Below are 14,236 nucleotides of genomic sequence, written 5' to 3' on the forward strand. Positions count from 1 at the left end.
ATAGTTGTAGCCTGTTGTGCAACAGTACTCTGCTGTTTGCTTGTATACTATCGACGATACCCATGTTTAATGTGAATGTTGATATTTAAATACATAATAACATATTATGTAATTAATCAATAAATATTATTCCAATATTTCATTAAAATAAATTTATAAAAAAAAACAACATTCATTTATACAATTATTTTAATATTATTATAAGTAAGTACATTGATATTATAATATTTATATAATTATTATGAACACTTTTAATAATTATCTTTTATTACAATGACAAAATAGGTATTCAGTAAACACAATCGAATTCATACATTATAATACATTTTGATTATAAATAATTGAAACACAGTTTTAAAATTGTTTATGTTTTATGATACCTATAGTATTGTAAAATTATAGTTATATACACTTTAAGACCATATTTTATCACTGAAGCTTGTGTTAATCGACGTACTATAATACGATATTATAGTAATTGATATTATAATTTATAAATTTTAAGTTTCATTATTGTTACATTGGTTTTTTTCTAGTTTACAAATATCAAAACGAAACCGTTTATTCTAATATCAGGTAATAAATATTTTCTTATCTTATGAACATTTAATTTTGTTTTAAATCAATGAACTTTATTTCACTAACTTTTTGTAAGAATAAAACTAAAATGTTATTCAACTTATGTCTTATTTTAAAATAAAAAATACTTGAAGAGTACAAAATATTAATAAATATATTATATATAATATTAAACATGACATATAAAAAAGATTTTGACTCTTATTACATTCCATACATTTATTTCACAATTAAAAATATTTGTTTGTTAAAACCTTAGTATTATAATCTGAAACATAACTGTCTACTGACTTTATAAAGACAAAAATTATTCTTATAGATGGCAGAAATTTTGGTCGAAAACAATATTGCGAAATCATAATATTATTGTATTTTATTCTGTACTAAACAATTATTATTTAAAATGACAAACACGATTCTTGTCACAAAAATAATATGTCATATAAGAACGTGGCATCAAAACTGTTGAATTATTTTTAAATTTTATTCAGTATAGGTATTCAATACTGTCCATACCCATAACGTTGAAAATATTTTCTAGAACGTGTTCGACAGTGTTGCATATCAATGATTCGATGGTGCCAATAATGATAAAATACACGTACCTGCCTAATGCCGTTCTAGAATAATAATGACAACGGAGAAGTAAAATAAATTAATAATTTAGAAATTGGAGATGGAATTCGTATGGAATGTTCATAAAACGATGACGATATATATTATCATTATCTTTGAATATTTGTTGTACAATATTTCTAATATTATTACAAACGAATTCATTAAAATCGTTACATACTCGCGTATAGTTATTAGTTCATGTGTATATAGTATATACAGATGCATTTGTAAAAAATGCATTTGTACTTTAGTTGGACCTTGATAACTAATATCAACATTGAAAATATTGCTATTTATAAATTTTAAGTATATACATTATATTATAATGATATGAATTTCGCATTAATGCATAACCGTAGTACTGTTAATAGGATAATATTATCATATTTACCTATAGCAAAATGCGGTAAATAAATTACTGATTAGGTACCTACTAAATTGTGTTAGATCGAACGAATAATCCGTAGCTAACGGAATTCCGGCCCAATAAACAACAATAAATGTTTGAATACAAAACTACTGCAGAAGGTGCCTAAATGCACAGAAACTTCAATGAGAATTTATTGTGTTAGACTGACCATCTTTACCGAGTTAAGACGATCTAGAATCTAGATAGATAATGTTCAATTATGTATTTATTTATACGTTGAAGTCATTTCTAAAATAAATGTCTTCAAAGTTGTGCATTTGGAATCAACGGTAATTAATTTATTGAAAAAATAATACAATTTGGCTATTGAAGTTACTTTACCTTTAAAACGACTTTAATTTAATTTAATAATGAGTAATAGTTTTTACTTTAAGTACGCGTTGTTGTTTCGCTCGTATAATAGTATCATGGTATAGGACGGATACATTTTAGTGTACCTATTTCTATGTAAAATAAAACGAAAAATGAAAGTACCTACTTTCTTCACGACAAATAAAACAAGTTACCCGGCAACACCGCTGCACGATGTCAGTACTCAGTAGCGATAAAATCCGCAAGGTAATTGAATAAATAAAACTCTCAAGTTGGTAAAAATAAAATTATACATTTATTGTCTACATTAACGTCAAATGTATCAAAAATCAAAATAAATCGCCGGTAAAATGGACGTCGTTATTTATAATAATATTATCAATACATACTAAAACATATAAACACGAGTATTTATAATCAATAGTATTATTACCTATACATACAGAAGTACCCGAACATAATTAAAATTATATTACATAAAAGGCAGTATAACGAGACTAGAACGTTCAAGGTACAGACGAGTATAATAATAATAAAATAACTAGTTGGTAAGCGAACGGTCATAATAATATTATGATATTTTCATAATTGTTTTTTTTTTTTGACAGTACAATCGATAAAATTTATAATTTTTTTTAAAAAAAAAAAAGGATAAAAACCAATCGAGCCCTCTAACAAAGCAGTAATAATCAATATACAATCCCACTGCACACGCGTGATCCGTTGTGAAGTGCATCTTCGGGTACAGATGCAGCTGTGTATATCGCGGTGTGGGCGTACACCACGTTTGGGTGCATTGTTTGTTTTAAAACACGTTAGGTACCTACGGTGTAAAATAAAAGACACACGTTCTATTACATAAAAAAATTATGAGGAATTAAAGTTCAAATTGAAAAAATACACTGAAGAACAATCATGTCGGAATACAAATTTAATTTATCATATAAAAACAATGTATAAAAAATAACACCTATCATCAGAAACTCACGAGTACAAATAATAATAGTACTATATGGTTGTAGATATAATAGATACTAACAAGTAGTGAAAAAGTGCAAACATAAAATCGTTGAGAGACTACAGACCTCCTGGTGCCGATGCATCTCCCGGGTACCTATAACGCCACAACAAACTCAGGCGAGTAGATGCGCCCAAACGTGCTAGAGGTAATATGTAGGGAAATAATGTGTGTGTGCCCAAACATTGAGTGGACCTTACACCCTAAAGTGCGATAGGTATATTAACTTATGTTACGCACCCAAACGGGTATGCCTGGGACCGGACCGCCCCCTCATCAAACGCGCATGCACTACAGCGGGTCACCGTCGCCCATCTCGGCCTTGAGGATGGCGCTGGACATGAGGTTGGACTGTATCCAGTGATGTATCTCGATGGGACACTCGGGTCGCCGGTACGCGTTGTCGGCGTCCGCGGTCTTGGCGGCCGCCGACGCACCGCCGCCGATTACGGTGCGCATCAGCTCGTCCGCGCTGCAGTCAACGACCCGCTGCCGGTTGTACACGATGGCCCGGATGAAACCGTCAGCCTTGGACACGAACCGGAACTCAAAGAATATGGACATGTCGTCCCAGTACACGATCCTGGTGCGGATCTCGTACCGGCTGAAAGTCCGCACGAACTTGCGGTATCGGACGCTGTTGGATATGGTGAATATGAGGCCGCCGCGGCGCCGGAGCTCTTGCCACAGGCCGGTGCGCAGCAGAAACTCGATGCGGGCCAGGTCGATCTCGCGCAGGTACCGAGCGTTGTTCATGTGCGTCAGGTACACGTCCAGGTCGGTGGTCAGGCACACGGACGAGTATACGGCCGTGTCGGTGACCCGGAGCTTCTTCTTGATGCACGTCGCCGCCACGTAACTGAACAGCGACCGGAAGAAATACGGCAGGTCCAACGCGCACATGAGCACCAAGATCAGCGCGAGCGTTGCGCACGCCACCGTCAGTGCCGTCACCGTCAACGCCGACGAGCCCGTCCCGGCGGCGGCGTCAACGGCGCTGGCCGCCGGAGCCGTCGTCGTCGACGACAACAACGACATCATCATCGCCGTGTCGACGGCGCCTTTGACGAACGGCTATTGGCAATAGCTGTAATTACTTATTATTGTATAAGTATGTAACTGTAGCTACTGCTTCTGTCGCTGCTAATGGGAATCCGGGAATCGTATCGACCGGAAGCGGCGAGGGAAGGTCCGCGCGCGATACTGAATCGAATCCGGGCGAAGCGGCGCGGCCGGCGGCGGCGGTAAAATTCGGACGGACGCGAAAGACGTGCTGATTGGCGGCTGGTGGACGGGTTTATGCGCGTGAGACGCCGGGGCCGGGGCGCGCGTGCGTGGTAGACGCAATGATAACTATCGGACGTGGAAAAGAAACGTGTGTATTACACAACCACGTGTTATATATACCTCGGTAGTCGGTATAATACCGGTCATACGGGACAGAATGGAGAGAAAAATATATTTAATTCTAATGTTTAATAATATAATATTTTATTATTATTACGTGTGATTACTGTAACTCATGCCGCGCTGAGCAATCGGTGAGACAGATTAAATGCCCGTGCATTTACAACGTCTTACTCCGTTTAATGTGAAATGCTGTACAGATTTTTAACTCAGTTATCTGTAGATCGTTTTGACCGATAATAATTATGAAATACCGGTCGAAAGAAATTCGTATCATAAAAGTATTAATGAATAGTTTTTATTAAATTATTAAAGAATATTTCATTTTCTGTAACCAATGGCAACAATATATTAATAAAAATAATATCATTATTTGTGAGTCAGCTAAATTCAACGTTTGTGGGTTGAAAAATAAAAAGTACCTAGTCTATGACACTTTGGATGTTGCTGGATCTATCGACGAACATTTTTTTCAATAATCTGTTCAAACCTGCAGTGAATTTGCATAAAGTGATATAAAGGTAAAATTTGCCGCACACACGATCAAATTTATTGTGTCAAAAATGTATATACATCAATAAATATAAAAATGGTTTTAATATTTTAAATATTATATTGAACACACCTTCAATATTATCAATACACGCCACATACAAAAATATTGATCGTGTATTGGGTTCTTTAAGGGTCAACCGTTTTAGACCTTTGATTTTATATGTCTACTAGTAGGTAATAATATATTAATTGTAGCTAATCCTGCCCAGAGTTGTACGTGACAAATTAGATTCCCCTGAATTTGCCTCTTATTAAACACCGATAAACCATACTTATCATTTTTCGTGAACCAACAAATCCCTCCAGTGTGAGTTCTTCTTTAAAATGCAAACTTTAAAAAGTTGTTCCGTGGTGCACATCCTAGGGTATAGGATTACCTTAATACCAAAAGCCACAAGTGCGAAAGACTTTGCTATGGACCACTCCAACACACACACACACAAATATTACATTTTATTTTTAGAGTATCGCTCAGTCTAGAGACGATGTGAGTGGGTGCCGACGCAAATTACAATGGCAATAATATTCATATACAGTATACCTACTTGCATCGCATTGTGTGTGGGGTTTCCGACGATTTCTGTCAGAACTCAGAAGACAATCGCGTGTGACCACCGAAATTGGTAAGTAGAAGGAAAACGAGTTTGCCACCTACTAACAATATGTCAAGACACCACAGTTTTGAGCCCTAATACGTTCTATAGTTATACGTCAACGTAAGTCGAAAGTGATTATTATTTGTAAAATGTTTTGTGTGTTATATACTTATATGTATGTATTTGCGTGTATGTATTTGCGTGTATTTTTGAATTTGTATCGGTCCGCTTACCCTCCCCATGACTCCAGACGCTCTTCGCCATTTAGACCACTGCCACTGGCGATCCCAATATTATAATGTTCTTATATTTTGTACTATATTCTACGAAATTGTGAAAACGTTTTTTAATATTGTAAGCATTAAGCAATGAGATTATTAGTTTTTCCTTTGATGCGACCGTGCCTTAGCTTAATTAATAATTCGTCACGCACAATATAGGTAATATTATTATTAGGTTCATGATACTTGTCGGATATCTTGTATAGTTATCGAGTTGCATACAATCTGCAATATAGTATTACTTTTATGACGTCTATCTTTTGCTTTTTTTCAGAATCTTAGAAAAAAATCCACCTGTAGTTTTACACTCTTACTAGTTTTAGAGATTATATCCTTCTTCTCCAGTAAACGCTCTTGTTACCTCTTTGTTTACCTATTATATATACGCCACCTACTCTGTAATCTGTATTCTTAGTTTGTAACAAATTATAGACCTTATCCATGGAAAAATTATTTAGCTCATAACAGATCAACTTTCTAATACAATTTAAATAAAAATATAATATTAAAGTTGTACCTACAATATTATTTCACATTAGTTTATAAAAAGTGTTTACTTATTTAAAAAGAAAATAAGCTACATATATTTCTAATACAATACAGATGTAAATATGTAATTACATTAAATTATGATTAATTACAAGGTAACTGTATGTAGTTACCATTACCATTACCTGTACCAATCTACAATGTTCTACTTATTATATTCTTCAATGCCATTGTGTATTATGCATAAACATAATATTTATATCCCAATTTATATTATTACTTAATTTAGTTATAAAATTAACAATTTATTGTTCTCAGTATAGTAAAGTTTATAAAATATATTGATTTTAATTTTGAACATTTTAAATTAAATCCAAAACGTAAGCTTAAATAACGTTTCTGCACACAATTAAATCATTATTATAAAATATATGAAACGTACATTAAAAATACTTATGAATAAATACAAATTATATACACTAATAAATATTGCTTATAACATGATATTAGTATTATATATAATATATTATATGTTAATTAAATTCTTACTGTACAATACACATAATTGATTTATGAAGTAGGTATAAATATGAAATTAATGCAATGAAATATTAAATTTAGAATTTATTCGTAATCAAAACTACTCATTTAACGTAGGTACTTAATATTAATAAACATTGATTATAACGCTGTAGGTAGTATGGCTATTAGTTATATAATATAAATACTAAAATCAATTATTAATTTACATAATTAATTAGAACTAAGCTTAAATTACAATTAAAACTGTTTAAAGTATCAAAAATAAAAATAAAAATGAAACTTCCAATGTTATTGCATTTGTATACCTAAATTAAAAATAAAGTAAGCTTATGGTTATATTTATTGTAGGTATAAATGTATGCATAAATATATTGAACTTCAAAATTAAATTTTGTATTTTCCAAATATGTATTTTACATTGAAAACCCTACGGATATTGTTAATATTATTAATGTATACTTATTTCCTCGAACACCTTATTAAAATATTAATAATAACTCTATAGTTTATTATAACATACAAACAATAATTTTATGCCTGATACCAACAGCAAAAATACAAATAATTGAATTACAAATGTCTGTTTGTATTTATCTAATAATAATTAATTAAACTTGATTTTGCTACACAGGATTGAAATTAATCTTTAATTTTGCTGCTGGCTATGCAAAGGTATATACTGCAGCGTACCTAATATTCGTTCACATGAAACACATGATTTTTAGTCAATTTAATGTTTCAGATTTTAAAAGAAAATATCTAAAGAAAGCATATGATTTTAATATTATAATAATATGCGGTGTTTTTTGTATTGCACATTATTAATGTCCTTATGTCTTGTAGTTTATTTTCTATTTTTATTCTTCAAACTTAAAATTATACATCGATAGTGCTGAGTTGTATAACAAATTTCTAAATTAAGTGATTCACTATAACTTAATGAAACAAACGTGAACCACTGAATTATGTTTAAGAGGGATCATTAGCTCACCGCACTGATTTATAAAATTCATTACATTTATATGAATTTTTTGTGCACATAACACCTATAATCTTAATTCTCAACTATCTGGGAGGTTAGGAAATATTAACTAATTAACAATTATATGATTAACTATTATTAATTAAAATAAATATATATAAAAAAACAATTTGAATCGCATAATAGAAAAATGTAAGCCCATCACCACCATTACTAGTACAAATATTTTATGTATATAGATAAATATAACTATTTATTGAATTACCCAAATAGTAGCATCAAATATTAATTCATTACAGTAATATAAAAAATAATTAACGTAATTAAAACAAAAACGTAATTAAAAAAAAAGGTATAAATGTCTATTTTATTAGTTATTTTTATTACAAACGTACGTTTAAAAAAGATACCAACTAATAATACAAATTACACACGACTTCCTAATGGCTAAAGAAGACGTCCCAATATGCACCGCAAGTGGGGTCCTCATCGACATCAAACATATTTTTACTGAATGTCGTATATTCGCCCAGATCAGATTGAAAATATTATGCTTTCGGATCACTCTCGGCAGCACTCAACCAAGACCCCAACTCAATTGCCGCTACAAGCAAATTCAATATCACTGTCAATCTTCTCAACATGTTTTAGCATCACTCTCTTATTGTATTTTCAACTAGTATTTAAGTTTTTTATTATTATTATTTGTACTTCATTTTAATACTATCACCCAGTGGTTGTCACCCAGTGCCACCATGGCTTTAACCAATAAAAAAAAAATAATATCTAATATTATTTAAATAAGTTAATTATGTTCCTTTAATGTATAAAATATAAATAATGAATATAATGCACCGGGTGAGCCATTTAACGGTATTTACTCATTATTTAAAAAACTATTTACTGTAATGAAAATATTTTTTTATGTAAACATGCAATTTCAATTTTTTTTTTTTTTTTGAAAGCAGATTATATTTTTTTGGAGTATTTCAAATTTTGAACGAGTAGATTATGAGTTATAAGTTATAACTAATAAACTACTTATCCAAAATTTGGTATTTATAGATCAAAATACTTAGAATAATTCCGCTTCGGAAAAAATGTATGTTCATTCAAAAGTGATAAAATCAAAAATATTAACGTAACAAAAATAGTAAAAAATATTATTAAAGGAGCACACAACACAAAAAATAAGTTTTTTTATCTGAAAGAATGTTCAATTCTAAGGATAATGGTATAGGTTTTACTAGTGATGTAAATTTTCATGAAAATTTTCAAAATCTTGATAACTTTGAAAATTTTATAATTTATCTTATTAATTTCTTATCAAATAAATCTTTTGATATTATATATTTGTAATATATTTAACCTTCATAATTATATTTTATAATATGTACTTTTATTACCATTTACCCATTTTAATATAATGTTGGTATTATTCTAATGAACATAATATAGTAAATTCAAAATACAAATCATTAACTATATAGATATAATATACCTATATATAAATATTTAAAATGTTTCTTTAAAGATTTTAAATATTTAAAAAACTAAACGTCATATAGAAATTCTGATTCTTGCGCCGTCTTAAACACATAAAACCATACATTTATACGTAAATTAAATTTCAAAAATAAAATGTTTAGGTAGATAAATCGTTGTGAGAAGCGAGGAACTTTTACACGTATAAGATAGGCAATTACGAAGAGTAGGGCCCAATGACGTCACGCGGCTATTTTACATTTCTTAATATCTCTTAAAGTAATAATTTTTTTTACATCGGATTTTCATCAAATCATTTCATATAGCCATAGGTACAATAATTTAACATTTAAAAATAATTTAAAGAATTTTTTTTTTTGTGTTTTGTGCTCCTTTAATTTCCAAAAACATTGTGATGTAATGATTTAGAATAATTATAATATGTAAAAGAAGGACATTTTTCAAAGACATTGGTGTTTTCTAAAATACTAAGACTCATTTAAATGAACCACTCCCGACTCCGTATATTAATGTACTTTTTAGTTTAAACTCTTAAGTTACTATTATAATGTGTCAACTTTGATGTTAAGTAAATAAATAAATCTTGACTACAATTTTTTTTATGATCACCTATTTAAAGACATTTCAATCATCATAAATTAATTCTGTCAGTTTGCTCAAAATTATTTATCGATCGTAATTATTATTATTGCTATTCCCGACATTGTAGCAATATATTATAATATCACTTCATCACAATCGGACTATCCTGTGCCAAGATTAACAAGAAGTAATATATGGCCAGTGCTCAATATTCTGCGTCTTATTTTTAAATTATTGTAAGTTGAAGTAATATAATTTACTATGGACAACGCTGAATATTTAAAATTATATAAAAAATGTTTTGTTTTAAGAAAAATCAATAACCACGTCCCGTGGATAAGTTATTTTGGATAGGTAACATGATTCATTAATCATTGTTATATTAGGTATCATCATGATAACAATCACAATATTAAATCTACACTGACACTACTAATACAATATTAAATAGTTAATAATAGCTATCATACATAAAAGTATACAAATAAATATATTATAATAACCTTCGTAACGATGAACATGTTAGGCTGTAATCAAGAGGATCTTGCTGGTTGCGGGGGCTTAGCCGCTTCAGAGTAATTTATTTAAAGCTGAAGTCCCTCATTAATAAAATAAATCAATCTTGAGGGGAGAAACCTCGGTACGTTAGGCGCATCCGGAAGAGAAATTAGATGTACCTAACAATAATGATATTTATTTTTATTTTTTATATTTAACATCTTCATGACTACAATATGATGGAAATAAAAATCATTAATTGTTATTGTGCTTACCGTTGTTGATAATACCGAGTTATAGGTATAAGCATAATACTAACTTGAGTAATCTTATTCTACCAATTAATTTGAACTCCTGAAACAATAATTCTTCCTTAACAAGGAAGATCAAATTTCAAAATATTGTTAATAAGATCCATGCAAAATATACAACTGTGAGCTTACCAATAACAAATTATTTAGGAGAACATTTAAAAATATATATTATAGACTATAAGTACACAATTCAAACTATTTCACGATAAATTTATGCGACGAAATGATATAATAACACATTAAATTACATAATAATATAAAGTGTTCCACCAAGCAATCCCCTTCTCTACTATAATTATATATTTATTAAAATGTTTGAATATATTTAAAGACAAAACTTTCAAATACTTAGTAATTTTTACCATTTAAGAGGCATCTTGTGGTGATACAAATTTCCCTTTTCAAAAAGAACTACTTTTTAGATTCTGAGTGCAACAATGAATGTATTGATTTTACAATAATGTGTGTTTTTTTTTTTTTGTGTCTGTCATCACATTTTAGGACAGTAAAAGTACTTAGATTTTCATCAACAGTAATCTTTTCTGAAAGGAAAGTGAATCTAATGGTACTTTGGGGGGTCAAAAGTAACATTTTTCCAGTAGTTTTCAAAAGCGCCGTGAAACACAAAAGAAAAATTAAGGGAAAAAGGGAATTTTTACACAAAATCAATTTTTTGATAAATCGATTTTGGTTATTGGTGTAACTCTAAAACAAATGACCGCAAATACATAACATTTTTACTGAATATTTATTTTAGCATTGTTTATACACCATGGGTTTTTTTTTTAAATTTTGACTTATTTTGAGCTGTTTAGGAACATTTTCATTTTCCAATTTTTTAGATTTTATTCTATAAATATCAATAAAATTGTATTTGTTGGGTACAAAAGCATGAAAATTTAATAGAAAGCTCCTAATATATTGTCTCAAAGACAGATGAAAAATATTAAAAATCCGTGATCACAATTTTTTTTTATAAGCATTTAAAATTCAAATATTGACAAAATACATAAAAATGACGAAAATTTCCAAATTATTTTGAGTTAGAAATTCATAAAAAATATTCTTTTTAAATCTAAGATTTGAAAATGTAATACAAGATTCTTCATACATTTTTCTACTTTAATTAAAAAAAAAAAATGTCTACAAGAAAATCAAATTAAATTTTTATGAGCGTTTGAAATTCATATTTTTACAACATTTGATATTCATTTGATTTCTTATGTAACGATTTCCTTATTTTCTTGTAATTAAAAGCAAATTACTAGAATACTTGAAAACTTCACTGGATGTTTATATTAGCCTTTTCTATACACCATATTATTTGAAAATAATTAAAATTTTTTTGACCTGTTTACGGACATTGTCAGTTTTAAATTTTTTTAGTTTTTTTTTTCTATAAATATCAATAAAATATTGAAAGTGTATAAATTTAATGCAAGGTTCCTGATATATTGTTAAAATAGCAATTGAAAAATATGAAAAATACCTACATAGGCACATTTTTTTTTTATAGGCTAAATGCCTATCGAAATCGAATTTTGACAAAATTTATAAAATGTTCAACTTTTATAGCTAAGGATTGAAAATATAAAACAAGGTTCCACGTAAATAGGTTATATATAAATAACAGTCGCGGAAGTAATGCGCAAGCAATTCCCCGCGGCGCCGTCGGTTCAAAACTGGAAAAAAAAAAAAAAAAATATAAATAACATATATATTGAAAATTTCTATAATATGTTAGTATCTCAAAAAGAGTAAAATTATGCCATCTATAGAAAATTATATTATAAACATTTTGTGAAAATCTCAAGTATCTACGGTTATTCGTTTTTGAATCAAACAAAAAACCTTGTTTTAAATTTTCAATCCTTACCTATAAGAGTTCAACATTTTATAAATATTTAACAGCGAAATCATTTTAAAATTTAAAATTAGATAAATTTAATTTGTCAAAATTCGAACTTTAAATGCTTATAAAAAATTTGCCAGCAAAAATTTTTTTATGAATATTTATAGAAAAATACCAAAAAATTGAAATTTGAAATTGCTCGTAAACAGCTTGAAACAAGTAAAAATGTTTTGAAAACTGTATTATGTATAGGAATTTATAAAATAAAAATGGTGTAATTTTTTGTAGAAATTACCATTTTTTTTGTTTTTTCCGGGCGCATTAACTATTGGGAATTTTTTACTTTTGACCCCCTAAAGTACCAACTAGATTCATTTTCCTACCAGAAATAATGCTGTTGAAGAAAATCTAAGCATTTTTACTGTCCTAAAAGGCAATAATAGATATAATTTTTAAAAAAGCGGGGAAGTGGATGTCTCTCTGCTGTACAGTAGGTTACAAGTGGGTTATTGTATAATGGATTGTATTAAAATTGAATTCAATGATATAATATCATTGTATAAGAAAAAACCGGCCAAGTGCGAGTCGGACTCGCGCACGAAGGGTTCCGTACCATCATCAGCTATAAACATGTCGGCAACACTGCTTATATTATATATTCTAGGGTTTTTACTATTTGTTGTTATAGCGGCAATAGAAATACATAATCTGTGAAAATTTCAACTTTCTAACTTTCATGGTTCATGAGATACAGCCTGGTGACAGACGGACGGACAGACGGACAGCGGAGCCTTAGTAATAGCTGGGTCCCGTTTTACCGTACGGAACCCTAAAAACGATTCTGATCGGAGAAATGTTGTTAGTCTGGATATTTTATATTATTATTATTAATTATATCAATATCATGTAAGTTGAATTAATATTATAATATTATATTTTAGATTCTGAGTGGAACGATGAATGTATTGATTTTACAATGGTGTGTGTTTTTTTTTTAGTTTTTTTAATTTTTTATTTGAAAGTGTCTCTTATTACGGTTTGGTGCAGTAAAACGGGCATGGACCAATTGCGCCAAAACAAAATTTGTATTTTAGGGTCAATATACCAAATGCGCAGCTTATATTTTAGGGTCAGTGTACCAATTGCGCCTCTTATATTTTACGGTAAATACTAAATATACCAATTGCGCTTGTGTTCGAATTTGCCGCCTGGCGGCTATCTTCAGATTTGAAAATATTGTTTTTTGATCTAACTCCATTAACATCAACATAAACACACTAAATGCTTGAAAATTTAAAACGTATTTACTGATCAATTTATTACTGGTTAGAGTGACTGGTTATAATACATAATATTTATATTATATTATGTATAAATACTCGCATAAAAAATTTATAACTAACTTATAACTTTTCCTTAGGTATTGTAAAATGTTTTGAGCGCAATTTGTCTATTGACCCTAAAATGTTTAGAGCGCAAATTGGTATATGAAAAGGTAATTTTAAGCGCAATTGGTAAACTCCCAGTAAAACTGCTTTGATTTTCTTCAACAGTATCTTGTTCGATGGGAAAATGAATCTAGTTGGTGCATTCGGGAGGTCAAATTTTCAATAATTTTAAAAAGCGCCGGGAAAACAACATAAAAATTAAGGGAAAACGGGAATTTTTACGCAA

At 29.6% G+C, this 14,236-nt stretch overlaps 1 protein-coding gene across 1 annotated transcript; it reads right to left on the bottom strand.

Moving 5' to 3' along the window:
* Positions 1-2,211: 2,211 nt before the first annotated feature.
* On the bottom strand, positions 2,212-4,264 carry LOC100168989 (protein THEM6). The gene has a single exon (XM_016801659.2). The coding sequence runs from the start codon at positions 3,999-4,001 to the stop codon at positions 3,249-3,251; it is 753 nt and encodes a 250-aa protein (XP_016657148.2). The 5' UTR covers positions 4,002-4,264; the 3' UTR covers positions 2,212-3,248.
* Positions 4,265-14,236: the final 9,972 nt, after the last annotated feature.

The sequence above is a fragment of the Acyrthosiphon pisum genome, chromosome A1 (genome assembly GCF_005508785.2).
Source record: "Acyrthosiphon pisum isolate AL4f chromosome A1, pea_aphid_22Mar2018_4r6ur, whole genome shotgun sequence".
NCBI lineage: Eukaryota > Metazoa > Arthropoda > Insecta > Hemiptera > Aphididae > Acyrthosiphon > Acyrthosiphon pisum.